The sequence below is a fragment of the Struthio camelus genome, chromosome 4, assembly GCF_040807025.1.
Source record: "Struthio camelus isolate bStrCam1 chromosome 4, bStrCam1.hap1, whole genome shotgun sequence".
Classification (NCBI taxonomy): Eukaryota; Metazoa; Chordata; class Aves; order Struthioniformes; family Struthionidae; genus Struthio; species Struthio camelus.
The window spans coordinates 26,058,186-26,085,528 of NC_090945.1; the positions used below are offsets into that span (position 1 = coordinate 26,058,186).

At 36.0% G+C, this 27,343-nt stretch overlaps 1 protein-coding gene across 5 annotated transcripts in view; it reads right to left on the minus strand.

The window, feature by feature from the left end:
* The window catches only part of GSTCD (glutathione S-transferase C-terminal domain containing), an 88,749-nt gene that overhangs the window by 49,984 nt on the left and 11,422 nt on the right, over positions 1 to 27,343 (minus strand). For all 5 annotated transcript variants that reach the window (XM_068941970.1, XM_068941971.1, XM_068941968.1 and 2 more), the window contains 3 exons: positions 24,652 to 25,113; positions 17,233 to 17,487; positions 16,451 to 16,544 (listed from right to left, as the gene is read on the minus strand). In XM_068941970.1, the coding sequence (XP_068798071.1) occupies positions 16,451 to 16,544; positions 17,233 to 17,487; positions 24,652 to 25,113 (811 nt within the window). The remainder of the gene's footprint in view (positions 1 to 16,450; positions 16,545 to 17,232; positions 17,488 to 24,651; positions 25,114 to 27,343) is intronic.

Here is a 27,343-nt window from a genome sequence, read left to right on the forward strand (position 1 = left end):
TAGCAAATACCAGTATTTGTCAACGTCCTTAGCCAACGGATAAGGAAAGGAAGCCAAAGTTTTCAAGTGCAGCTTTAAATGTCACATATGCAGCCTAGAACCATTTACAAACTGAGATAGCTTTTGGTGTAGCTTTCAAAATATCAGGTGCAAAGTTTAGGGTAGCAAGGAGCATTTCTATAATACTGAAAAGTTGAAAAGTTTATATGTTTTTATATATATATATATATATACAGACACACACATACACACACACACAACACACACATATATATATGTTTTTCAACACATTCTTCCTAACAAAGGACAGACTGCAGAAAACATGCAGAGCAACTGTGGGCCAAGAACTTCTGTCTAGCTCAGCATTTCTCTATGGAGGCTGTTGGAACAGTTGAAAGTTTATACTGCTAAGAGGTATCCTAGTTTTTGGAGGGTGGGGGGGGGAATTTTGTATTGTTTCTTACACCTTTTTAACTAAAAGTGAGAGAACACAGGAAAAATCTAAGTGAGATTTTTCAGAAGCATTTAAGCAGACTTGAGAGCACTTCAACAATCAACACATTCAAAATCAAAAAGTCTAGGTGGAGTGTGTTCACAGAATTATTAAATGAACACTATCTCAACTGCTCGACTCACAATACCTACACATATGATTTCAACATCAACACCAAGCCCAACAACTGAGTGACAGATCTGAAACAGTCTTGAAAGAACTTCCTGGCACAAGCTGAAATAAAAGACGTGTATCTCTCTCTTTATTGCTGGATTTTTAGATTAAAAAATTCACAATAACAGCAGTCAAATTTTATTGCTTTACATTAGATGTGACTGATTTTAACATTGGGATTATTTTCCTGTTTTTGTACTCAGATGATGATGCTACAAACTATCAGTTGAATTACCTACTTGCTTTGGCTCTTCAATACTCTAGAATTTTTTTAAAGGATGTGAATTCCTTCTGATATTCTTACAGTAAGATGTCGGAAATTTTACATGAGACATGCGCCAAAAATTAACTTTCAGAAGCTATTCCAGACCATCTGGAGAAGATGCATTGCAAGTACAAAATAATTAATACCACCTTAACTAAAACACTAAGCATACAGTAGTCTGGCCTTTCCTTCATATAATTAAAAGCTTTTAAAGTATGAGATTATTCAGAAGAGATTATGAATCACTCAAATTACTTCTAGATTTGTTTTTTCTACTATTAGAGCTTTTTTTTTTTTTAAATATATAGCAGCGCTGTTTTTCTCAAAACTATTGATTAGAATTCTAAATGCACAACTGTAGCCTGAAACCTCACTTTCAGGAAGAGCTAAAATGAAACTCCTGACCTTATCCAACGTGAGATTGGAACATTCACAGTTCTTAAAGTGGAAATCTAAAAATACTGAAACCACACATGGAAACAGTAAGTAACTTTGACAGAAAAATTTCTCCTTATCTCATATTTTTTCACAACTGATTTATGGATGGAAACAAAATCTTTACCTGAATTCTGCATATTGGGAAGGCGGGGCGGGGGGGGGGGGGGATAGGAGGACACTTGTATAATGCTTAGAATGAGTGTATACACAGTACCGGCATTTCTAGCAGAAACATTAGATTTCAAGGTACATTTTATATACACAAGCCTCCTCGTATTGCCTTGCTGAAATACTACATGATCCATAAAATCCTCATAAAACGTCAATGAACAGCTCACAGAGGTCCACTAATGCTGTACAACACTTGACAGTACATCAGCAGTGATAAGCTTTTTACTTTATGGTGAGGAGGGTCCCAGCCTCCCAAACACACAAAACTCTTGCACTTAAATGTAAGGTTATTTGAGTCACGTTTGCCCACGTTTCTGAAATAAACTGCCTAATTTAACAAACACAAACTAAACTTGCATCTTTGTTTATTTTCGTCATATATGAATTGATCGAAGAATCTGGGCAACCATAAACTCTGGAAACAACCAATAGCTTTAGAAGTAACTTCTTAAAGAGCTTAAATACTAAGCAAGAGAGTTAAACAGAGTTTCATGAAGCAAGCAAAATTAAAAACTTTGTTTTTAAAAAACTGTGAAGGTCTGATGGTTTTAAAAACTGATTTCTGATATTTATTTTCTTTTACTTTGATCAAGAAAACCTAAAAATCATCAGAGTTCTATCAGCTATCTATTAAGTTCACATGATATAGATTGCTGCACAAGTAAGTGTACTTAGATATGCCATAATAATAATAATCAGCACTAAATTTTCTTTTTTTTTTTTTTGAATACTTCACTAACACATCTAACAGGGAGAGGGGAAAAAGAATTTTCCAAGGCAAGAATAAATTCACATCAGCAGTTATCTAACAATCTGATATGGGCTAATCTTGTTGAACATAGGATGAATAGACAGTTAACTTTACTAAGGTGTTGGGTGAAAGGCTATCAAGTCACATCCAAGTCTCACAATTACCTGTTTCTTACATGGTGATCAAGCACTCATAAATTCAAGTCCACAAATCCATAGTTTTTAAACTCCAGGTCTGCTGTTGAATCCGATTTTTAATTTGATTACGTCAATTGGCTTATACAATTAATGGAAACACAAAAAGGTCCTGAATGTGCAATGGGACTATGTCTGTTTATATCAGTGTAAGCCCTGTTTCAGAAGTTCTAAAAACATATTCAGTTTCAGAATAGGCATTGGCATTTACCGTCTCACTTTGTACGTTGAAATGAAATGTGCTGCCAGCTTTCAAATTACTCTCTATATTTCAGACATCAGATATGTACATTCATAATCCACCCTTAAGTAAGATCTCAAAAGATGAAAACAAACAGCTGGAAGCATTGGTTGCTAACTCTTAACACTGACAGCTATGCTAGAATTACTCATTTTATAAATCAAAAACGCTTAACATTGCTTTTAAAGCCACATAATGAAATAACCATGAATACTAACAGAAGTATCTAACACTATAAAATACACTACCTGATCTGACTGCTGTTTCTGAGCTCAAGAGAAGACCAAGCTGCAAACTGAGAATAGATGTTGTATTATTTTTCTCCATAAGCAACCTAACGGGTTCCCTGAAGACAATTACAAAAAAGATAACGTACATCATCTACAAAACATTTCAACCTTCAACAAATCCTCTTTTCCTTCCCTCCCAAATCAATAACAAATAATGTTTTTAAAGAAGCTGTTCCCAGAAGAGAACACGAGTGAATGTTAATAAATTTGAGTGAGACCAACACATAGATTCTTTTGATATGTTTGCAGTGTTTTGCTACTGAGGAAGAGGAGAAAGAGGCAAACTCTGGCTCAGTTTTAATCACTCTCAGAGCTGCAATCTTTTTTGTACCCAAGCACAGAAAGTATACCTTAAATCAAAGATTAACTAAACATGAAAAGTATTTGCAACTTCTGTGTAATTTCTCAGTGCCTACATTTCCTTTTTTGGAAGCAAGATTATATTATAGAAGAGAACTTGTAAGAGCTCCACTTAAGAAAAAGAACCTTTGTCAACTTCTATCTGGGGAACATTTTCAAATGTTTGCATAGGTTAGCCAGCTCTTTCACATTCTGACCAGTGCCCTCACATCCTAATGAGGGCATTCTGAGTTGCATATTCACATGCACTCAGAGTGCTACTACAAAAGAATTTTACTGTCAAGTAACTTAAAAAGTCGTCTCCTTACATCCTTCATTTGCCTACTTTTTTCTTCTACCACACTAAACAAACTATTCTCTTTCCTCTGAATTCCAGCCATAATCCAGCCTTCTATCCTACCATCTTTTATCAAGTATTAAGATGTCGGCCACTGAGCTATGGCAGCATTTTTTGCTCAATTAAAAATAAAAAAATAAAAGAAGAAAATTTTCAAATTTCTTCTCATTTTCCTGTACATGCACTGGGGAAAAACTCCCAGAAATATCCATTAAGCTACTCATTCTCTTCCAGATATTTGCCCAGTATTCTCCTTTACCACAAAGGATACAAAGCTCCAGCAGAAAATGTTGAGCTGATCAGCTTTAGTCTTCTATCACCTCCCTGCTCAATTGTTATCTCTTTTCTTAGACTCGAAAACCCTCATTGCAAAAGGCATCACACTGTTATGTGTTTATCCAGCACCTAGCACAATGGACTCTGCTTCATAATTATTGCTTTACTGCAATTGCTTACTGCAATTACTGCAACACAAACAATATTTTAAGCGGTTGAAACATCAACTCTAATTTGAAGATAAAATATTTAAAGCACTTTTTCTAACAGGCGGAGCCAAGTGTTGGGATTACAGGTTACTGTGCTGAGAACTGCCACATAAAAGGAGTCTTTTCCTCGGGTGAGGGTCATGAGGAGACAGTCCCATCCACCCAGGTACAGCCTTTAATCCAAACAGATTATGCTGCCCTCTAGTGGTCCATCAAGATGTTAAACTCCAAAAGTCTCACCATAGAGCACGTGAGAAAAAGTAAGAAAAACTGACCAAGGTGACTAATTCACATTTTTGTCTTCAAACTTAGATTTGCCCAGCTGAACACCACACTTACAAGAAAGTAAAAGAGCCAGAATGCTGTCGCAGAGGTAAGGGAAGTATGCTGGTGTCTTTGCTTGAAAGGACTGCTGTAGACTTTGTAGCAGAAACACAGAGGCCAGTCACACTCCGCTAGCAGTTGAACTGATAAATTTAAAACTTAGCTATCCCTCAGTTACAATGGGGAGAAAAGGACAGTGCAAATGATCTATAAAAACACTGAAAAAAATGGAAAAAGTTAGCTTTTAAAACCTTATGCTATCTAGCATATCTAGCTATCTAGCAGACTATACATTATGAGTCCGCCATTATCTCAGATATGTCAGATAGACAACACATTAAATTCTGGCTAGAGGACACAAGCTGTACAATGGATGCATCCTCTCATCATATAGCAGAGATTTAAGTCTAACGAGAAACTTTACAGAACAATCTTTAAAAAAGCAATGAAGACATTTTACAGCAAGAAATACGAGAACACTGAAGCAGATGAAGTATCTCCTTTAAAGACAATGTTGGCACTCTAAAATTTAAATTATATAGCAACTGGAATACTAAAGATATTACTATATTTTACAAGAACATTATGAAGACTAATGTCATCAACAATTTTATGTTTTTATCCAATAGCATAAGCAGAACACTTGGAGAAAAAGGTAGGCCCCAAATCTTTGTTATTAGTATAAATATGCTAATGCATATGGATTTCATTACTATAATATTTGATTATCATATTTAAAAAGTTAAAATAGATTTTTCAAAAATAAAAAATATTGGCTCCAATTGAAGTAAAGGCAATAGTTTCATTGATCTATGTAGAAAGAGGACAGGATTTCTTTAGAAAGGTATCAACATTTTAGATATCAAGATTTTAGATATAGTTTTTAAAGACATTCACATTCCCAAAATGGGCACAATATTACAGAAGCATGCTGAAAATCAGAAACATATAAATTTTAAACTGGACAGGGCATAAAAATCAGTTTGCTCTAAGTGTGAATATTATATACGCACTGTAGGAAAGCTCACACCTGCTAGTGCAAAGAGCAAACTCCTGAACTAGACATTCAGTTATTACTCATAGTGGCAGGCATTCAGTCTATTTTGAAGTATTCAGAGGCAAGTGAGAAAAAACAAAATGAACATGACCATAACCCCAGCATTTTTTCCATGTAATTTTCTGTTTTTATGTTGCTGAAGTTGAAAAACAGGCAGATTTTCTTGATAACTAGATATCCAGCTGCGATGAGGACTGAGGGCCAGCAGCACACAAATGTGTCTGCATCTGTGTAACCTCAATGACATTCAGACTAAAAGGCGTATATGGAGTCAACATTATGAAATGGCAACATGATAAAAAGGAGTCTGTTAAAAAAAACTCTAACCCCTTTTTACAGGCAATTTCCAGGCAAAGACCAGCAAGAAATGTGTCACCACTGTCTTCTCTACAAAGTGTCATTTTGTACCAAAGCATCACTCCCAAGTACATCTTATCGACCATTAAAGGACACAGATTTCACTATACACTGGCTTCCCCACAAAAAATACCCCTGTTGATGATTTTGAGACACGTTTAGAAGAGGATCCCTTTGTGGATCACATTTATCATCAGCCCTGGATTTTTGCTGAACGTTGTCCCAAACCAAAAATGCTAGAGTGAATCATAAAGCAATCTTTCCTCAGCAGTAATTTTTTGTAAAGAATGACCTGCACCTCCATGCTTTGGACTACTCAACAGACCCTATTCCTCTAGATCTCTGGCTTAAAAGAGTTAAATAATATCATTTTGGCTCTCTGACCCCATGAACATGGAACACAAAAATGTGACGGGGCAAAGAAGCAAAGGTACCATACCACAACAATATCAGGAGGAAGAGGAGAAGATGGAGAGAAAAGATTTAGGTTATTGCATTATATGATAGAATCTAATATAAAAACTAAAGTTAAAAATCTAAAATTAAATTAAGATATTAGGTGACAAGACACCATGCTGACCTAGGACGTGGAACAGTTGTATATAAGCAGAACGCAAGATAACTGACAACCTTAACTAACATCTTCGACAGAGAGATTAAACATCACTTAAATATATGTCAAATTAATCTTTTTTATAAGGAATACCGAAACTAGTAGATGGGCATGGTTAGTTACCATATGAGGAATACATTCTCATGTATTCTTCTAAAGAAAAGAAATTAAGTCACTCACAGAACGGGAAATGAAAAAATAAAACTCAAGAACTGAGACAGTATAAAGAATTCAGTCCTCACAAACACTAGCAGTCAGTAATAAAAGCTTTATCACCTCTTTCAGAAGCTATATAAAGACTATCATCTTCCAGCAAATAATATACCCACCAAAAATATAAAGCCACTTTTAGTAAGCAACATAGACATAGGAACCCTGTACAAAGAAAAAGCCAAAACAAACAAACAAAAAACAACAAAACAAGATCAAATAGTTCAAAAGAAACGAAGGCCAGAATTACATAGCGGGCTATTTTACATTCACCAAAAACTTCAGAGAACACATTGAATATAAGTTTATTGGCAAAGTAAGAAAAAATCTGCTAGTTTCCTATGAGTTAATGTTTTTGGTTTTTATGCCATTTTACATGTGTGAGAAATTTAGAGATAGGATCATGCCTAAATTCTATCTACACACATCCAGCATAAGCCAGTGATTGTCAAGTGTGGTAACTATATGAAAAGGTACTCCAATTAGTAAGAACATGTTTCAACATAACTATCAAAACTGAGGCTATTGTGAATTTACAAAAACAATTTAGTAAAAAAATTGCCTTCATTCTCGAACGATAAATCCCCAAAACAGTTCAACTGGCAAATTGCAGCATTTAATTCCAATTCTTCAGATATGTTCAATAAACAAATACAAATTGCAAGAAGGCTTTAAAAAAAAGCTTCCACTGAGCTCTATATACTGTACTCTATAAGACATTTCTCTGATATATTCACGTAGATATATTCTCTGATATATTCAAGTAGTATTCAAGTATATTCATATTAGGTAGAATAAACTAACAATTAGGAAGGATTGTGAAATGTGAAAGTATACTTGTAGGGATTCAACGTCATCAAAAATTTAATTCCTGTTACAGGACATACTGCACATAAAGGGCTAAAGCCTTAGCGTTAGGGTCTAAAGTAACTCCCCAAGGTGTTCCACTAAAACAAAGGTGAGAGTTATCAGGTATTTCAAACCACGGCTGTCAACCCTGTGGAAAACCTCTCAATCATTCTGACCATCATACTTTCTTACAAAACAGGCCAAACAGCAATGGGAATATTTGTCCTAACAGTATCAAAATACAACTGTCAGAACTTGATGTTACTCCTTCTAGTAAAATTTTTAATAAGATACACCAACAAATGCTATTGTTTGCAAATTTTGAATAGTTTAGTGGCTGTTAAGCATAACATCTTTTAGATCAAAACATGAGTTAAAAACACAAGGCTTGACTTTGAGCAAACATAAAAATATTGAACTTCTATCCCTCAAAATACATATGCATATTCTTCGTTTTCAAAAAGGATTAAACTCAGTGAAGCAACCTGCCAAAAAAATCATCCTTGCATATTAATTTAACTTAGTAATATAATAGCTCTGCCTCCCATCTCCAAATAGGCTTCTTACAAATATATGCATAAGTAATGCATTCCCTCCCCTTACGCAATTAGGCAACTAAGACAGGCAAAAAAAAGAAAAATGGAGAGAGAACACAGTAAAAGCAGGAAGAGTGTAAACCTCCACAGAGAGTTATTTGATTCGTGTCATGCATGTTTCATAATCTCCAGGTACACATAAGGAAAAGTGCATTCAACCCCAACCAAGATTGACCTCAGGCCAAATAGGGAATGCAGTGTCCCTGAAAGATCAAAAGGCCTCCAAAAATCAAACGTGAAATCTAAAGTTTTGCAAGAATGCTCTTTTCAAGGTGAGCCACATAAAATAAGAGTGAAATTGAGATGATATGCGTCCTTTTCTTATGCTCTCTCTTATCACCTCAAATATCAATGTTATATATATATTCAAACCATGAGCATTTCCCTTTCACTCTGTTACTGAAAGTTATTTACTTCTGAAGTGTTTGTTAAGAATAGGAGACAACCTAGCTCCATTGCCATCGCGTGATCTTTTGAGATCTTGAATTGCAAAATATAATACAATCATAAATGTCGTTTAGACTTTTAAATGAGTGCAGCAAATGTATAAATGTAAGGAGAGGTTAATGAGAAACAGCTTCAGTGGAACTTCACTTGGATTGCTACCCATGTGGCTTGCAGGCAAAGAGCTCTCTGATATGGAAAAATCAGTTGAAGAAGAAGGATGAGTTCCTGCTTCAGGATGCTTGAGATAGTGAAAAAGACTACAAAACTATAAAAAACAAATCTTCAAAGTCTTTCAAAAAGTTCTGACAGGCTTGGAAGGGAAATAGAGAACTTTAAAGTGTTTCTTTCAACTCTTTTTGTTTTATAGAATAAAGGCCTGCCAGGATCTCATTTTAGAAGCACTGTTGCTTTTAATATTTAAACTAAAATACAGCGTTTGCATGTCTTGATTACTAAGAATTTTAAGAAAATATCAGATTCCCTAAAACAGCTTTGATTTTTAAGCATCAGGTACTCTCATCTCAGAAAGCATCTCTTGGGTCTAAACTATTCTAAAAGAAATGCCAGTACAAAAGGCAGGACAAAATGAGATAATTGGGTGACCTATCTTCACAAAAGCAACTTGAGTGTCTCAAATCAATCTCGCCAATAATCCAAAATCAAACAACAGTACATGTAATAAAGAACTTATTCCACAGCAAGTATGTTAGTCAGTTTTGTGAACAATGACAAATAAATTTAACATGGACCCAAAGTCACAAACTCTTAAACTGGTTAAATCACATAATCACATAATTTAATGCTGTTTTTCTTCAATATAGGAAATTTCAGCCATTATTAGAACAACAGTAATCTCAACTGAGATTAAGAGCTATTACTGGGGAGTGAGGGAGAAGAGGGGAGTTTCTGTTTATGAAAAATCATTTTATAAAATAACACCTTAATAAATCCAAATACAAAAAATAGCATTGCTACTACTCACTTCATCTTCAAAGAAAGACCAGAGGTTTTATCTCAACTGTAGACATCAATTTAGCTGATGCCATAAATTATGAGTTACGCCCACCAGAAAATCAAGACCAGAGATCACATTGAACAGTGACATCGGTCAAGTCTGACAGACACAGACAGACATTATGGGGAAACTCATTTTGACGATGCTGTTTTGTCATCAGATGAAGGGACCGCAGCCCCTAAACCACACTATATTTGTTTTATTATTTTGTAATAGCTCCTTCTAAATGGAAAAAAACCTAAGTTGTTATGCCTCTCAGAAAGCAGATGAGGAAATAAGCTATTGAAATAAATTTCTCTGTATACCTTATTTCACACACTTCCTCAAAGCCTAATGTAAGTTCCTTATAAAGTGTCCTACGAAATTAGTATTTATGGGCAGAGAAGGGAGAGGAGAAGAGGGGAGAGAATGTGCAGAGTAGCAAATTCTGATTCAGTGCTCAGCATCTGCAAAGCACTCAATATGATCAATAAACTCAGTCCTTGCAGCTGATCCCAGAGGCCAAACCACATTACTTTGGAATAACATATAAATGGAAACTCCAAGATCAATGGTTGTCCAACTATAAAAACAGTTCTGAGGTCCACACCCCAATGAATTTTTATTTAGCAGATTTATTTTTATAAATGAAGGAAATGACTCTTGCTTTTGGAAAATATATTTTTAAAAAATCCAATGCAACGTGGTGTCAGCCAAACATTTGTAATTCGTTTTTGTCTCAGAAAAAATTTCTACGACAGTAACCATAAGTTTTGTTGGACAGTAGGTTAAAGACAAAACATGGGTCTGCAAATAATTAATGGCATAAGGAAAATGTAAGCGTTAGCTCTGTTCAGCCATTGTGGAACATACAGATCTTACTTCTAAAAGGAAGCAAGTTTCACGACCTTGCAGTTTCAATGTGTGTTTCAATGATCCTTCTCAGCTGAAGAGATACTGGTGACTTCTATCTTACCACATTCTTAATTCAGAAGCAGTTTACTTAAAAAGAAGTCTGAGAAAACTTTACACTTCTCATCTGGTCATAAATACTGTGATGTTATTTCACAAAGCATCATAATAGATTTACTCAAAATTTCTCACCATACTCAAATCATTTGAGCTGATCAAACATCAGAAATTATTTTCAGAAACAGTTTCATTTATGTTTTTGCTACATAAAACAAAACTCCAATCCCCAAAAGCGAGATTAGCTTCTCCTTCTGGAAAAAGATTATCACCTTTACCAAACAGAAAGAAAGGTAGCACAATAGGAGGACTTCTTCCTATGAAAATACACATGGTATATTAACTATTCTTTCTTCAGTTCAGACCAGCTGTTTATTTCAAATGTGTAAATTCTGTACTCTACTTGTACAGAAATAACTCAGTGGCACCTTCAATAAGCTTTATATTAATGTAAATATTAAAATATGCCTATTAATAAAAGCAGGCCTTCCCCCTCAAAAGAGAAAAATCACTGAGGATCAGATTCACAGCTGACACAAGAAGACAGCATAAAAGCGACCTTTTAAATATTGTATTTCTATTTCCTGAATTCCAACTTTTCTTTTTTTAAAAAAGGCTCATTTATAGTATATTTTCTGGGTTATATATGTAGGTAACAAATCTGTTATCTCTTATCCATTAGTATCTAAGGAACAGTCTTATCCCTGAATATTGGATGTAGAGTTTTTCAAGTGACGATGAGTTTTAAAAACCGAGCAAGTGTTCTAAAAATCTGGTGACTTCCTTAAGTCAGAAAATGCAAAGGGGCAAGTATCCATCAGTGTGCTGTTTCAATCAGGCTGACCTTTCTCTGACAGTTTTACATAGTAATTTCATTTGGCCATCAACTTGGCGCTGATCACAAAGCAAGCATAAATCAAATAAATTTCGTGAGAGTAATTCTGTACTTCAGCCAGGCAGGCATGCATTGCCTTGCAATGGATTAACATCCTTTAGACAGATACAAAGATACAGAAAAGATACAAAAAGCCTTTTCTTCATAGCCTTTTTAAAATTTGTACATGGAGAACTTCACCTCCTTAAGTCACACACTTATTCCAATTAATTCAGTAGTAATGGCAAGGAATAAGGAAGTATATAGAATACTTAACACGCTTCACTGGGAGCCATGTTTATACACAATCCATTAAAATCCATTTAGAGAAAATTTGGCCCTATGAATAGGATCAACTACAAAGTTAAAAAGCAACATAGGTTTTCTCTTAGTAGAGGTAAGAATGAACTTCACTTGTAAAATTTAGATTCATTTTGATTTCTTAGATATTATCTTATTTAGATTTATTCTGATACAGCTTTATTCATTTTCATTATCTTTGCCTACACTTTTTAAACTAACTTTGCCCATCTCAGTCTTTACAGATTTTCTGTAATTGCATCCTCTGCCTCCTACTGTGAAGATTACACTCCATGCACTCCTAATTTTTAGTATACCGGTCCTTCCACATTCATCTGGTAGTAAGTTATATTTAAACTAAGGAGCTCTTTTCTGAGATATTGAAGCTCCTTCATTTAAGAAAAAATACTTTTGTGAGACAAACAGTATTATTCACAAGCTTATGGAATGCAGTTTACTACATGCCACATTCATACCAAGAGCAGTTTCACATCTTCGAAAAAACAGTACAGATTTGCTCACGATTAACCTCTGTGCCGTCTTTGTAAGCATAAGTAAATACCATCACATACACACACTGTCAGTCTAGCTGGTAATTTCAGAACGAGATATCACAACAGATACAGCACTTTTTAAAAAAATATTTTTTATTTAACAAATAGTTCATTCATGAGAGAAGGAGAAAGGGGTGTGAGACTGTGGGTCAGTTATTTCTCAGTTTTGAATTTCACAGTTGGATAAAAATGCTAAATAAATAAAAAGCTGCTGTAAAGAAAAAAATATGTTCTTGTTAAAGAACAACCCTTTCTCCCAGCTTTTCCGTTCACAGTGAACTCATTACTTGTGAAAAAAAATGACAGCCTCACAGACTTGCATATATCGCAGAATAATACAGCAGTGATAAAGGCCATAACCTGCTCTCCCCTCCTAGCTAATGTGCTTGGAGGCGTTAGGTGAACCAAAACAAATCACCTCTAATCATCATCAGTCAAACTGATCTCTGTATCTACCCAGTCTTTGCAGATTAGTAAGAAATTAAACTTAAGACATGAAACAGTTTCATATGCACACAGAGCCCCAAGAACACAAGCAAGTACTCCTGGGTTGATAGAAATTCCAAAAAACGATAGAAAATTGTTTCTACTGTAGCTTAATAAGGCCTATGAAACCACAGAAAAGACACCATCTCTTTTTCGGCACAAATCTAATTAAATACAGCTTCTTCTTTCCCAGATCTCATGTTTAGTCATCAGCAGTGCACCACTTAACAGCATTCTAATTTCAACAGCCTCTTCCTCCCCAAGTTTTAGCCACTACTCTGCCAGGGAAAAAATGAAAACAATTTCTATGCTGACACACATCATGTTATTTCCCATTACTGCTGATGCAAGTATCTCATTTTCCATCACTCTCACATTGCATACACTTTTTTTTTTTTTTAATGACTACCTATGTTTTCATATTCTAACTTGCTACCTCCTTCTTCCACCACTCCTACACATTTACAACTTTTACTTCTGCGGAAAGCTTAGCACAACACAGCACTGACCTTGGTTCAGCTCTCTGCGTTTTATCTACTGCCGAATGAAGCATTTATTACAAGGATAAATATTTCACAAAATACTTTTGGTAAGCAAGCATCCAGTATTCTTCTCTGTTATGACTTAGAAATACAATATTTTCTCTTGAAATTTTGCCGAAATTAATTGTTTCAATATCAAGAGATGCATTTAAGCAGACAAACTTTTCTCTCTTTTTTTTGGTGTCTATAAATAAATCTGACTTGTAGTGAAGTGCTGAGCGGTTTTGGTTTCTGTATATATCTGAGCTTGGAAAATAAACTTAGAAAAAATAAAATTAAAGTACTGACCAAGCTTTTATATGGTGAACTAGAATGGCAAACAGAAATGAGTATTTACAATACATTTTAAAATAAATGAAATATTTTGTGTTAAATTCTATCCAAGGTAAAAGATTGCAACAATGTGCTACAATAGCAACAGCTACAGAGGGCACTAAGATACTATTTGGGGATATTTTGCAAGGTTAGATACACAATCCAGGTGGCTCATGAAGGCTTACATCCTTACAGGTCCACACAATTTTGGAAATCAAATATTTTAGAAAGTAATTGACATAATGGCAGGAATTTAAAAAGCTGAAGGATACCCAAAATGTAAACCTGAGTCCATTTTGATCCATCAAATACCATTTGAAAATTGCATTAGGACTAGAACTAAGAGTTTTACTATATACTTATCTCATTTTGCTTCAGAAATATGACTAAGCAAATGAAATGCAAACTATGATGCCATAAACTTAGTGTAATCTAAAGTAAGTAACATCTACTAAAAAAAAGAAACTAAATGTTCAATCTAAATAATACATGCTAGAATCACAACCAGTGATAGTTCTTTTCTGTAGTAACTATAACAGCAAGGTGGTCTAATTATACTTACACATTGAACCATTCTGTCCAAGAACTTCCATAAACATATAACACAAATTATGAATATTTAATCTGATAGAGCAAAACTAGTATATTATGTACGGTATTAAATAATTATTTGCCAGCAAATTAACTTAACTGGGGATAAAAAACAAAGTGAGTTTCAACTGAAACATTCACTGCTTCATCTCAACTGCTATGAACACTAATAGAGGAAAATTTATTTACCAAATTACAGGGGTAATCTGTTTGAAAGCGGAATTGCATTACTCAAATCCAGTTTTAAACCCTGTCAGATTCAGTGACTATTTTCTCAGGATGTCAGGTAGGATTTAGTAATAAAATATTGAGAGTTCAATTCCTGTAACAATGATTAGCCTCTAGTAGCAGAAGAATCAGGCAACAGAGAACAGTCGCCCTTAGAACAGCAGAGATACGAATGGAGCTGTATCCAACTGAAAACTATAATCAGTTATCATATCAGTAAATTTCTTTTTGTCCTGTATGACTCTATTGCTCCTGCAGTGAAATCATAACCGTTTGGCATTTCCCCAAGTCAGCAAATGGCATAAGCATCGCTGTGGTCTCAAGAGGAAGGTGGAGCCTCCCTCTCTTGGCAGTCTTGTTGAGATAGCAAACCTTTCCTTCGCATATACTTCCAAAACTGAATCGAAAACCAATTTCAGATGCTGATGTCATTATTGTAACTATTTCAGCCAATCTGAAAAGAAAGAGAGAGAGAGCGCGAGCGAGCGAGCGCATGCACACATGCAAGAAGAAGCAGGAGCTAATTTTTCTTCCCATCGGTCAAACTGAGACATTTCCAAGAGATTCCTTCCAGCACAAGATTCCCAAATACATATTAATTATGTGTTTCCTGTATGTTATACATCTCAACACTTTCTTTCAAATAGAAGAGATATCTTGACAAAAGCACGAGCCAAAAATTTTAAGAGTTGGAAGTCAGCAAAAATGTTTATTCACTTCCTGCAAAAGTCTGAAACTTGTCACAAAAATTCAACAATCATCTTCCCAGAGCATTTTATCAGGCCACAAACGTATTTTAACGTAAGAAGTACATCCAGAATATCAATATAAAGTCTAAAGAAGCGTGATGTGATGCTGACAGATAAAAACACAAATTATTTTTTTCTTCCGTGCTAAAGGAAACAAAGCATCAATAATTAAAGCAGGCTGTGCAATTTCCCAGTAAAGAGTTATCTCAGGAGAAAGTCAGGGGAAAAAAGTTCATCTTATAAATCTATCCATGGTACATATGAGGATTTTGTCACAGCTTTGTGAACTACATATAGTTCCAAAGCAGAATTGACCAATTTCAAATTTGATCTCACTTTTTTACAGTCTCCATATTGTAGATAAGAATACACGCTTGTTTTCGTGTGGTTAGATATAAAAAAGTGGTTTGTACAAGTCCCTATAGCTCTTCAGTGATACCTAACATATTCTTTGAGGAATTTCACATGTTGGTTGTTCAACTGGCCTTGAAGAGCACCTATACATTGCATGTGTATTTCTGTATCTCTTCAAAACAGAAGTCCCATGTCAGTGAGACTAGACTGACTCAAGTACCTAAGTTCTCTCATTTACACATGAGAACACAAGCCTTCTTTCCTGTAGAGAGGAGCTGCTGTCCACTAACTTCTTGCGGTCCAGCAGAATGTATAAGACCTTCCAGAGAAAAAGCTACTGTGTGGAAGAAGAGGTATTCAATATTTACAACATTGATGAAAAGAACAAAGTATGTTGTGATAAATCCCCTGCTGTCTTTGTAGAACTATAGCCACTGGACCACTGTGCAATCTGGGAAAGCAAACCACTCCCACAGGGCAGGGAACTCTTTCACAAAAAGGGAAGGCTGATGCATAGCTCCCAAACTTATATCATAGAGTCAGAAATCACTGTCCTAGATATGTAGAGAAATTCAGGAAAGCAGCACAGTGGGAAAAAGTATGGCACTGGAATCAAGGTCAAGCTTGGCCATCAGCTACTGATGACCTCAGGCAAGTCATCTCACCATGTGTCTCAGACTGCCTGTATTTAAAAAGATTTAAAATTGAATACCTGTTTTGCAGAGCTTCAGAATATATTGATGAAAAGTAATATATTTACCTATGAAACAGTTAAGTAGCTTCAACAGAAAAAGGCACGGTTAAGAAGCAAAAAGAAAAGTAACAAATAGAAAATCCCTTACCTTCTCCAGGACTGACTGCAGCTGGTAGACTGTTCCAGTCTAGGGTCCAGTTAGGACATGGATGAGGAGAAAACTTTGCCTCAATACCACTTTCCTACATAAAAGGGGGAAAAAATTAACTTCCTAAGGCTCTGATCCTGTATCCACTGAACTTGGCAGCAAAATTCCCACTGACTTCAATGGCACCAAATCAAGCTATATTCAACCCTGAACTAAACAGGCAGCTGACTCAACATTATATGGGATTTGAATTATCTATTTCTTTCATTTTCACAAGAAATCCCTGGATTTAGGAAATACTGTCAGTCCATATGCAATAAAAAAAAAAGGGAGAGTTATGGAATGCAGCGGAGAGTCTTCTTTAATCAAAAGTCATTGTTCAGAGCTCTGAGGAAATAGCAAAAAAAAAAAAAAAAAAAAAAGAAATGAAACCAAAGAAAAAAGGAACATTTTGTTGCATAATTTTTATAAATATCTACCTTTAATAAAGAAATATAATATTGTAATTTAAGCAAAAGGTTATTTTGTTTATTCAAAACTACTGATTATTAGCGCTTCCAGCAGTTTTATCTTTGCTCAACTCCTGAATCAGAAATCATAACAGAACAAAAAACAGGAAAATCACTTCTAAGTCAACATATATACTACAGAAGACAGACAAGAACATATTAAACTGTTGAAAGCTACCAAAGACTTAGCTTCTGAAATTCTATTAAATTTCCCCTATTCCAATTCAAGTAGAATACTACCATTAAAAAATATATATTAAAATGTTTAATTACCATTAATTTAGTCATAGTTGGCCTTGGACCACCTATAAAATGATTGTCTTCATGCTCCTCTTCTAATTCATCAGGAACCAAAGAGGAGTTTTGTAACTGTTCCTCAGGAGTGGACTGCAACTCTGGAAGCTGGAGAAGCTGCATATTGCATTTGTCAGCCGCTTGCTTTACTCTAGGTACTTCCTGAACTCTTTGATACCAACTGGATATCAGAGGCAAATTGAACAGATTTTTGCCTTGCTTTTTGCAGGAAACCTAGAAAATAAAATGGAAAGGTTACTTGCTACTGTGTTTTCTTCCTTCAAGCCACAAAGAGAAGGCAACTATGGAAGGGACCTTGGCTCTGTGCTGTCCCTCAACACATTCACTCAGTGCACTGCTAAGGCAAAAAGCCAGTTAAGAGCTCAGCCCTACAAGTGTAATTGCTAGTTTGCCAGTTTGATGTTATCTGCAATCCCTGTGCTTTACGTAAGGAAAAAGTTTAAATGATTGATTTTCATCGTAATTTCAGTCAGCAGCAGGAAAACAATTTAAATAATAAGAATGATTCACTTTGGTTGGTAAAAAATGCAAAATAAAATACAAAAATACAGTAATTTGCAATGAATACTGTAAACAAGACATTTTGGTACCTGACTGCTTTTCTTTTCCCCAGGTATCCTGCTGCCCTTAACAGTTCATCCACTGGCACCTGCTTAGCCAGCAACTGCAAGTCTGGAATGCCTGTGACTATGTGCTAACACCAGAATGGATCAGGCTTATGTTGTCTCCTGCCTTTGCTGAAGTTTTTGCACCAGACATGGAACCTTTCTTTACTAGCACTGGATCCAAACATACTTATTTAAAAAAAAAAAAAATGTGTTTTTGTTTATTCAAACCCGTTAGCATCTTTTTAAACAAAGATGGTGACTAGCATACTTCTTTTTTAATTAAATATTTATGACAGTGGTCAAGTTGCCTTCAACAGAAATTGGAATTTAAAGCATAGAAAAAATGAAATCCTCAAATCTGAATATGGTGCACATATTACAAAAGTTACCCAACCATGCTTCTACATAAAGACCAGCTGATTTAAAAAAGAATGTTTGTTGCAGTTGGTGATCTACAGTAATTTCTGTTCACGTTCCCAAATATTTGGGAACAGTAAAGTTCAGCTTCTTACAACATTTTCAACTTTCTAAATTCTTCATAGTTCTCTACAGTGTAACTGCAGTAAACCAGAAATTGGTTCCAAATAGCTGCTGCCAAAAGCTGGCTTTACCAAACTCAAGCTCCATATACAGAGCCATAAACTCCCATTAGTTCAGTATTTAATTTACAAATTACACAGCAAACAGGATAATTGATTTTCAAGAGAACAAAGTGATGATATACTATAAATATAAAAATACATTTAATAAACTGTATTTAAATAAGTTTTAAATTATCTGATTATTAAATTGTTGTTATTCTGTTTTTTATTCACTCCGGAGACATCTTAGTATTGGCTCACAATTGTGGAATTGGTATCAGAGCTCTTCACTTGTATTATTGCAGTGTTAGTTTGTGTTGCGTTTGCTTTAAAGGGTGAAAAGTAAGGGGAAAAGAAATACTGAACGGTAATAGTAACTTTAAAATGAAAGGCTGGTGACATGAATGTTTGTGATTCCTTTGGACCAAAACTTCATTTAGCTGAAATGACGAATTTTTGCATGTCTAAATGTACACATGATCAAACTGAGATAGAACAATTTATTTTATTTATTAAGCAGTCAGAGACTGCTTAACGAGAACAAATTAGTATTTTACTTCTTTGAAAGTTCATCTTTCTGTGGAACTTGCACTGTGAAGGATTACAACACGTGCATGTGAAGAGTAGAGTATTGTCATGATATGCTAATACTTGGGAAATGTAATTTGTTTAGGCCCTCGCTGGATCAGAGAGCCCACAATCCTATATATGAATTAACTAAAATTAATGTTATTAAGAGAAATTTGAGAGCCCTTTAGCAATACATCAACATGCAAACCAGCATTCCTTTATTTCAAAAATACAGAAAAACAATATATTGTGCTATGATCTTCATTTTGGAGAACTTTAGAAGCACAAAATGACTGAACTATTAAGACAGCTGAAGGGTAGGCAAGACTTTTGCCAGGCTATTCAAGGGAGATCAACAACTCAAACTTGCAAAAAATAACCGTCTGTCTCAGTTTTACTTTTACCAGAAATACTTTTTTTTTTTTTTTTAAAGACAACATCACAGGATATGTTCAGTATCTCTAACTGCTAAAAAATGCAGACAAAAATACACTCATTAGGAATAAAACAGTGTTTTCATCATAATATATTACATTTATTTTTTATAAGGCTGCACTACAAAGTATCTCTTCTTTCTACCCTACCTTCAGGTCACTAAACAAATTAGGAGGTCACAGCCCTCTTTGAGATGCTATACACAGTTGCCACGAGCAGGGTATGAGACAGCAACACAGCCTTGTGGCAAGGGGCAACAGCATCCTCGGCAGCATTAGGAAGAGCACTGCCACAGGTCCAGGGAGGCAGTCCTTCCCTACTGCTCAGCACTGGGGAGGCTGCACCTGGAGCAAAGGGTCCTCCAGTTCTGGGCTCTACAGTACAAGAGAGAGGGGGACACACTGGAGCAGGCCCAGCATAGGGCCACAAAGATGATTCAGGGACTGGAACACCTGACATAGGAGGAGAGGCTTGGAGATACTCAAAACACAACTGGACATGGTCCTGGGTAACCTGCTGTATGTAGCTGACTTCAGGACTAGACAGTCTCCAAAGGCCCTTCCCAACCTTGACTATTCTGTCATTCTGTGCCTGCTTTAAACATAAAATTACAAATCATGATTACATTAAAAGGCAGAAAAGAAAAGATTATGTAAAAAAGTGCTCTTGCACAGTTCTCTCTCTATTCAGTGTGGAAACAGAAACTGGTAAAGAACACTTGAAATGACACAATTTCGAACAGCTTTCTTCATGCTGTGTTTTATTATCTTAGGACAATCACGAGTAATTAGTAATATCTAAAGGAGTAAAAAGAGGATGAATTAAGCGTCCATGTAATTTTAATACCTAATTCAATATCCTAATATTAACACAGGCAGAAATAAGTTAATTCTGTTAAGGAAGAAGGCTTTTGGAAGGCAATTCTGACAGACACTGTTCCACTTGATAACTGCATTTTTAAAAGCGAATGGTGGTTTCTCCCAGATGGGGAGCAGAGCTTTTGTTATTCTTCTGTTAATTTCAAACAGCTACAATTAATGGAACACATAACAAGGCTAACCTCAGAAAGATTACCTCATTCCATTTGTGTTATGGAAAACAACTCTTCACCTTCATTATCTTACTTTTGGTAACGATCAGCTGGTCTAGTCTCCATTTATTTATTGTATGATTCCAGACATACACCTACCGTATACTTCATTATTACTTGTATCCTTAAAGTGAAGCATAAAAATAATGATTTTTTTTAAAACACGACCCTGGAAGTCCAGGTACAAAAAGTGATCTGTAACATTTTAACATAACATTAAACACCCCAGTGCTTCTATCAACACCAGTGGGACAACTAGTTTCAACCAATTACCTGCAAGAAGCTTACAAATGCAGGTTATTAAATTTAGTAAGTGTAGAATTCAAGATGTAACTGCTCAGAAAACTGACCATTCACTAGAGAACAGAGAGAAAGTAACTTTACTCCAGAGCTCTTACAATATAGACAGAAATGAAACTGAAAGCCTTAGTTTTGCAAAACAATCCTTGATGCAAGCTAGCAAAAAGGCACTATGCAATATAAAGTTCATAACCTGCACACCGCCAGGGCTCAAGGGTCACAAACTAGTAGCAAATAAATATAGCATTCCCAGCTGTTCAGGATATATCTAAAGGAAGATTTCATTGGATTGCTGAAATTGATTAAGAGTCTGATCCAGGATTCTTCTCATACATAGCATCAGTAAATCAAACATTACTATAAAAAATGCTTTTCTTGTTTAGAAAAGATCTTGGAAAAAGATTGAAATATATTAAAGCTTTTAAGACAGTAGGGAAGCAATCTGTCTCACAGATTTTATTTATTATCACCATCCATAACAGAAGTTGCTGTTAATCCTCAATTGTGTGTGATTTGCCAAATAGACAAAGCAAAGATGCATTAATAATCATTTCTGTAAAGTAACTATCTTCTTGATTCAAAAGCAGCCATGCAAATCTGCTTCTGGTTCCCCTCTTGGTGCCATCACAAGGAGATCCACTAAAGATAGGGACCTCGGTGAAAAAAGTTACAAAGTGGGCATTTGACACATTAGTGTTAATAAGTATTTGCCTTGATTTTAGAGATCGTTTCTCTGAACCTGACTGACAGCATCTTCTCCAGGAATTGCTTTTGTTTTCAAACACCATAAGGCAAATCTGGCAAAAGAATTTATATCAAAATGCAAATACTAATTTCACTAAGAGCTCCTTTTGGCAACAGACACCAGTTCAGCTATCACTCTTTTTAGAGTAACTGCAGGAATAATCTTTATAAGCAACTCTGCTGTATCATTTTATCTGTAATTGTTAGGTGAAGCACAGATACTTCCTTAATTCTTTTCCATGCATACATCCTCATAAACCTAACTACACTGATATGCTGAGCAAGACTCTCATGTAGTCTTGCAACAGGAGAGTTTCTCCCATTGTAAAATTGGTCCTGAAGCTGAGCTCAAGTGATTTGCACTACTCAGCCCTGCCTCTCTTTCTAAAGGTGAGAAAAGGAAAAAAAAAGAAATCTGATGGCTGTATTAAGCTCAAGTCATATCCTCACATATTTTCCTCGTCCAGATGCTATGACATTTGCACAACAGAACTTGAATCTACATCTCCAGGATCTGCAAGACACTGACATTTACTAGATGAGTGCTGTAAGCAAACTGCAAATGGAATCTTTATTTCCCAGGCCCAAATAAACTCTGTACAGAGAGAGCTCTACAAATAACAGGCAAAAGAGACCCACTAAAAAGGAGTCAATATCCAAGCGACTAAGGCTCTCTCTACAAAAGGGTAGAAGACTTTTTAACAAATAATTGATTTAAAGGTACAGAAGCAATAATATATTACTGATCCAAGTTACAGCTGAGTTGATACAACCACAAGGCTAACAAACTGCATAGTGCAGCAACTTCTTAAATCAGCTTTGTCATTTGAGGTGGTGTTTAGGTAATGTCAGAAGAGCAAAGATTTATTCCCTAGTTTTCCACATGGTACCCTGACTACTAGCTATGTCAGTGCTTTTCCCTTTTTATTCTGGTGAAACCCTTTGGAGATTTGCGATTCCCCATACATATAGACTGGGAGACCTGAAATCTCCAAACACCCCACAAGGCAAGAAATATTCCTGCAAGCATAATGAAATTTTTCATATGTCTACTATAAACAATTTACAGTCACTATATTACTTTGCTAACATATACTGCTTTTCCTCATCATGCTGCAAAAACCTCTGATGTGGAAGAAAAAGACAAGGATGAAGAGAACTGAAAGCAGCCCATGGATTTTTGTCCAATATTGGGAATGGGCTAGGTGATTGCAAAGGAGAAAAGAAACAAAGGTGTCTGATTAGACCACACTCTTGGTGTTTTGAAAACACATACACCATCTGATAGATGAAGTATGAACTGCTCTTACATAAGAGACTAAAAAACAAAAACAAAAACCCACACTGTCCACCTCCTCTGAAGGAAAGTGTGGACTTTCTGCACATAAGAACGTTTCCTCCCAACCAAAGCAGACATTTCTAGGAACCAGAAGAAAATAACAGTATAGATTAAAAATATTAACATACAAGAAGGAGAAATAAGCAGTTAGAAGTCATAGTATATTGTGCTTTAAAAGAAAGCGTTTGTAGACCAAAATAAGTATCTTAAGGGAATCTCAACAAATTAGATAGCACTAGCATACATGAATGAGTTTGTGGAAGTCTACCACTGGCTGATATCCGAGTACTTCTTCGGCTCCGATATATGAAAGGAAAGTCAAGGATTTGCATCTCTAAAAAGCCACCACAGTCTCTGAATGTCTTTCTATTCATTGCCTCCATAAAAAGCATTTTTACTCTTCTAGGAGACATCTCTATTTTTAGACATGTCTGTCCATGTTGAGATAAGGTCATATAAAGCTTTGAATCGTAGCCAAAAAGTATTTCAATTCAGGCGCTATCCATGTAGTGAGAGAAAAACAAAACTGCCTAGGATCTCATTTTGCTCTGCCCCACCAGTACACTGTAACCAAAATTAAATAGAGAAGACTGCAGCTAAGACATCTTCATGTTTACCTACTTTCATTTTATGCACATTACAATGCACTTTAAGTACCCATTTAAAAAATCTCTCATAGTGGATCTCTCTTCTCATCTTTCCAAATTATTCCATCATTCTCAAACCTCTCTTCTTCTAAAATTTGTGATTTACAATAGAATCAAAACTCCAGATCTCAAAAAAATCCTCATGGATAAAACAATCTCATTTTAGTAAATTTCTGTTGAGTCATTGCTATAACTTAACAGATTGCATTCAAGCAGGAAGGTATCTTCCATGTATACCAGGAAAAAAGTTGGGTTTAGATCATGTTTGGTTAACACATTTAAACCATACTCAATTAGCTGGTACAGACATCCACAATCAAAATGCTTCTGAGATCCTTAGTAATTTTAGAAATTGCATATAGGATGGTTTTGAATATATTTGTTGTCATTAAAGATATAACCACCGGTCTTTTTCTGTCAGCAGTGTCTAGACTTGAAGACGACCACCAACAACTTTAAGAGCACCCTTAATTTTGGATTTATAAGTTGTTATTGCTAACTTAGAGTAGTGAACAACTGCAGCGGGGTTTTTTTGCACCCTGAAAACATTGACCAAACTGACCTTGATGCTTTTCTTCTTGTTTTAAGATGCTGTTTCAGATATAACAGGTTATTTACTTTGAATGTTGCACCTCTCCTCATGAACTTCAAACAGCAGAAGTGACAGAAGAGAAACACTATTCTGCATTATCACTAACAGCCACACATCAATACATATAAAAGCACAAAAATAAACAGTTAATGACAGTATGGAAGAAGGAGGAAATAGTGTTTAGAAAAACAGTTTTCTGGACAGCTTTGTGCCCAAGAATATTTCAGCGTACTAGTTTAAGAGCAAACAGTGTTTATTGCATACTGATACACTGTATATTAAAAACTAAGGTTGGTGATCACACCAATCCCTACTATGTATAAAAACAAAAACAAAGACAAGTCTTCTGTTTCAGGTTAAGTTTACACAGCAAATGCTGCAATATGGTCTCGGTGAACATATTTTACAATTTTTCAGTTCTTAAAAAAATACATACACGCTACTTAATATCTGTAGAAGTTTCTGTCTTACCAAAAACTGATGGATGCATGGCAAAAGCACTAGATCTGCCAAGGTGAAATAAAGCCCTTCTGCAAAAACATGGTCCAAAGGTGGAAGGTCAGAGGTTTTTGTTTTCCTGATGTGAGGAGGCTCCCTGTTGACTGTAGCTGACCCTTCCTGGACAAGCAGTTTGGAGAAAGCTATGCTCAGTTCCAAACTTGGAAGTGGATGCTCATGCATTTCTACCAGTTCTCCTCCTTCTGCTGCTTCTTTAGCAAGTACAGGCAGCGCAGCCTTGGCACCTGCCTTCTGTTGTTGAAGTTTTTGCCTTCGGATTTTGTCATCATTATGCACTCGGACAGGTTCTCCAAGCTTCCTTTCAAGCTCTAAAACGTCAGGAGGAATAGTCTGACAGTTCTCAGGAGATCCCGTCAAAAATCTTTCAACAGCCAGAGGTATGCTGATCTCACAAAGTCTGGTCCACCGGCTAACCTGTCAGATAAATTTATACAATTAATACATTCTCTATCTACTAAAAGGAAAAACAAAATCCGGGGTATCTCTTTGACCACTTAAAGCAAAGACATTCCAGTCAAAGATGATTAACTCCAGCTTTAAATACATTATATGATAATCTTAGAAGCTCAGATACTTTGCATTACTTTTGCAATAGCAGAATAGGAAAGCTAACTTTTATATGTAACAGAATACACAGTTATCCAGCACAGAATATTTTTATTCCTTATCATTGGCATAAGATTAGGGTGAGAGGCAAAACTGTGATCAATCTGTCATCTTCACTGAGTGCCAATAAAACCAGAAGACTACACCAAACCTATCTTGAGCATAGTATTTATTTTACAGAAAAGCACTAGTAATATTTTTAGCATGGAACATCAAAAAGCTTTAGTCTAACTGAACAATAACTTAACAATATTACTTCTGATTTTTTCATGTTCTTATCCTTGTCCTCTAATTCTTTATTATTTGTACTTAAAGGTCTTAAAACTTTTAAACTCTTACTTTTCTTATTCCGTTTACCAACTTTGCAGCAATTCAAACCATGGAAGCTTAATAAGTTTTTCAGTTGTTTCAAAAACAGACTTAAATCAGAGGTTTCTGGAGGACATCAGGGATAATTTCTTAATCCAAGAGCTAGATGAGCCAACCTGAGAATATGCTGCCCCAGATCTGCTACTGACCAACAAGAACAAACTGGGTTGGGGACATGGTAATCAATGGCAATCTTGGCTGCAGCAACCATGAAGTAGTGGAGTTCAACATCCTAGGAGAGTGAGGAAGGCAAGCCTAGATGTGTGGGCTACCAAATGAGTAAACTGTTAGATAGATGAAAACTAGGCTGAACTGTCAACTCAAAGGGCAGTAGTTAGCAGTTCACACCTTACCTGAAGGCCAGTTACAAGCGGAGCTCTTCAGGGATCTATGTGGAGGCCTAGCCTATTAATTATCTTTACCAATGACCTAGAGGAGAAGATAGAATACACTTTCATCAAGGTTGTGGATGACACCACATTGAGCGGAGCAGTCAGTATACTCCAGGATAAGGCTGCCATTCAGGGACCTGGACAGGCTAGAGGAACGGGCTGACAGGAACCTCACAAAACCTCAAGAAATTCAGTATGGAGTCCTACATCCAGGACGGACTGAGCCCTTGCAACAGTACAGGCTAGGGAATGACGACTTGGTCAGGCAGCAGCTCTGCTGAGAAGACCTTGGGTGTTCTCGTGGATAATAGGCTACATTATTAGCCAGCAGTGCGTCCTGGCAGCGATGAAGGCCAACAACGTATGGCACCATCTCAACAGAAGCGTGGCCAACAGATCAAGGGAAGTGATTGTTCCCCTTCACTCATGGTTTGTTTTAAACCACATCTGGACTACTCCATCCTGTGCTGCCTTTCCCATCCCAAAAAAAAGAAGGATACTGATAAACTTGACTGCATTCAGTGGAAGGCCATGACAACTGTCAGGGGCTAGAGCACATGGCCCATATGAAGAACAGCTGAAGGAGGTGGGCTGGTTCAGCCTGGGAAAGAAAGGGCTTCAGGGTAACCCAGCAGCAGCTTTCCAACACCTAGAAAAAGACTACTGAGAAGACAGAAAGAGGCTGTTCTGTGGGAGAACAAAATAATGGGCATAAATTGAGATACAGGAGGTTCTGATTTGACATGACGAAAACATTTTTCATTGTGTCAAGCATTGGACCAGGCTGCCCACACAGGTCGTGCAGTCTCTATCCTTGGAGGTTCAAGGCTGACTGGACAGAGCCCTGAGCAACCTGGTCTCAATCCAGCGTTTACCCTCATTTGAGCAGGAAGTCCCTTCCAGCCTGAATGACTCTGATTCACAAGTGCTAGTCCGTCATCTTCACAATGGTTTTACCCACCTACATGAAATCAGCCACACAATCTTACATCACAATGTGTTTTCCCCAAGAATGCTACTGAATCAACAGTTAGTACAATACATTAGTATTATAAAGAAAATGTGATACTCAAATATAATCAGTTTTAGAAATCAAGACAATAGTTGCTCTCAGAATCATCTTCTTGCTTTTCGGAATTTTTCCAAACAAATTAGCTCAGTTAAATCCCATTTCCCTTACTCTTCAGTAAAACACTAGGTTTTGGAAAGAGTGCACATTCTTGAAATGCTAACAGCCATAATTAGCACGACTCAACGTTAGAAAGCACAAATATATT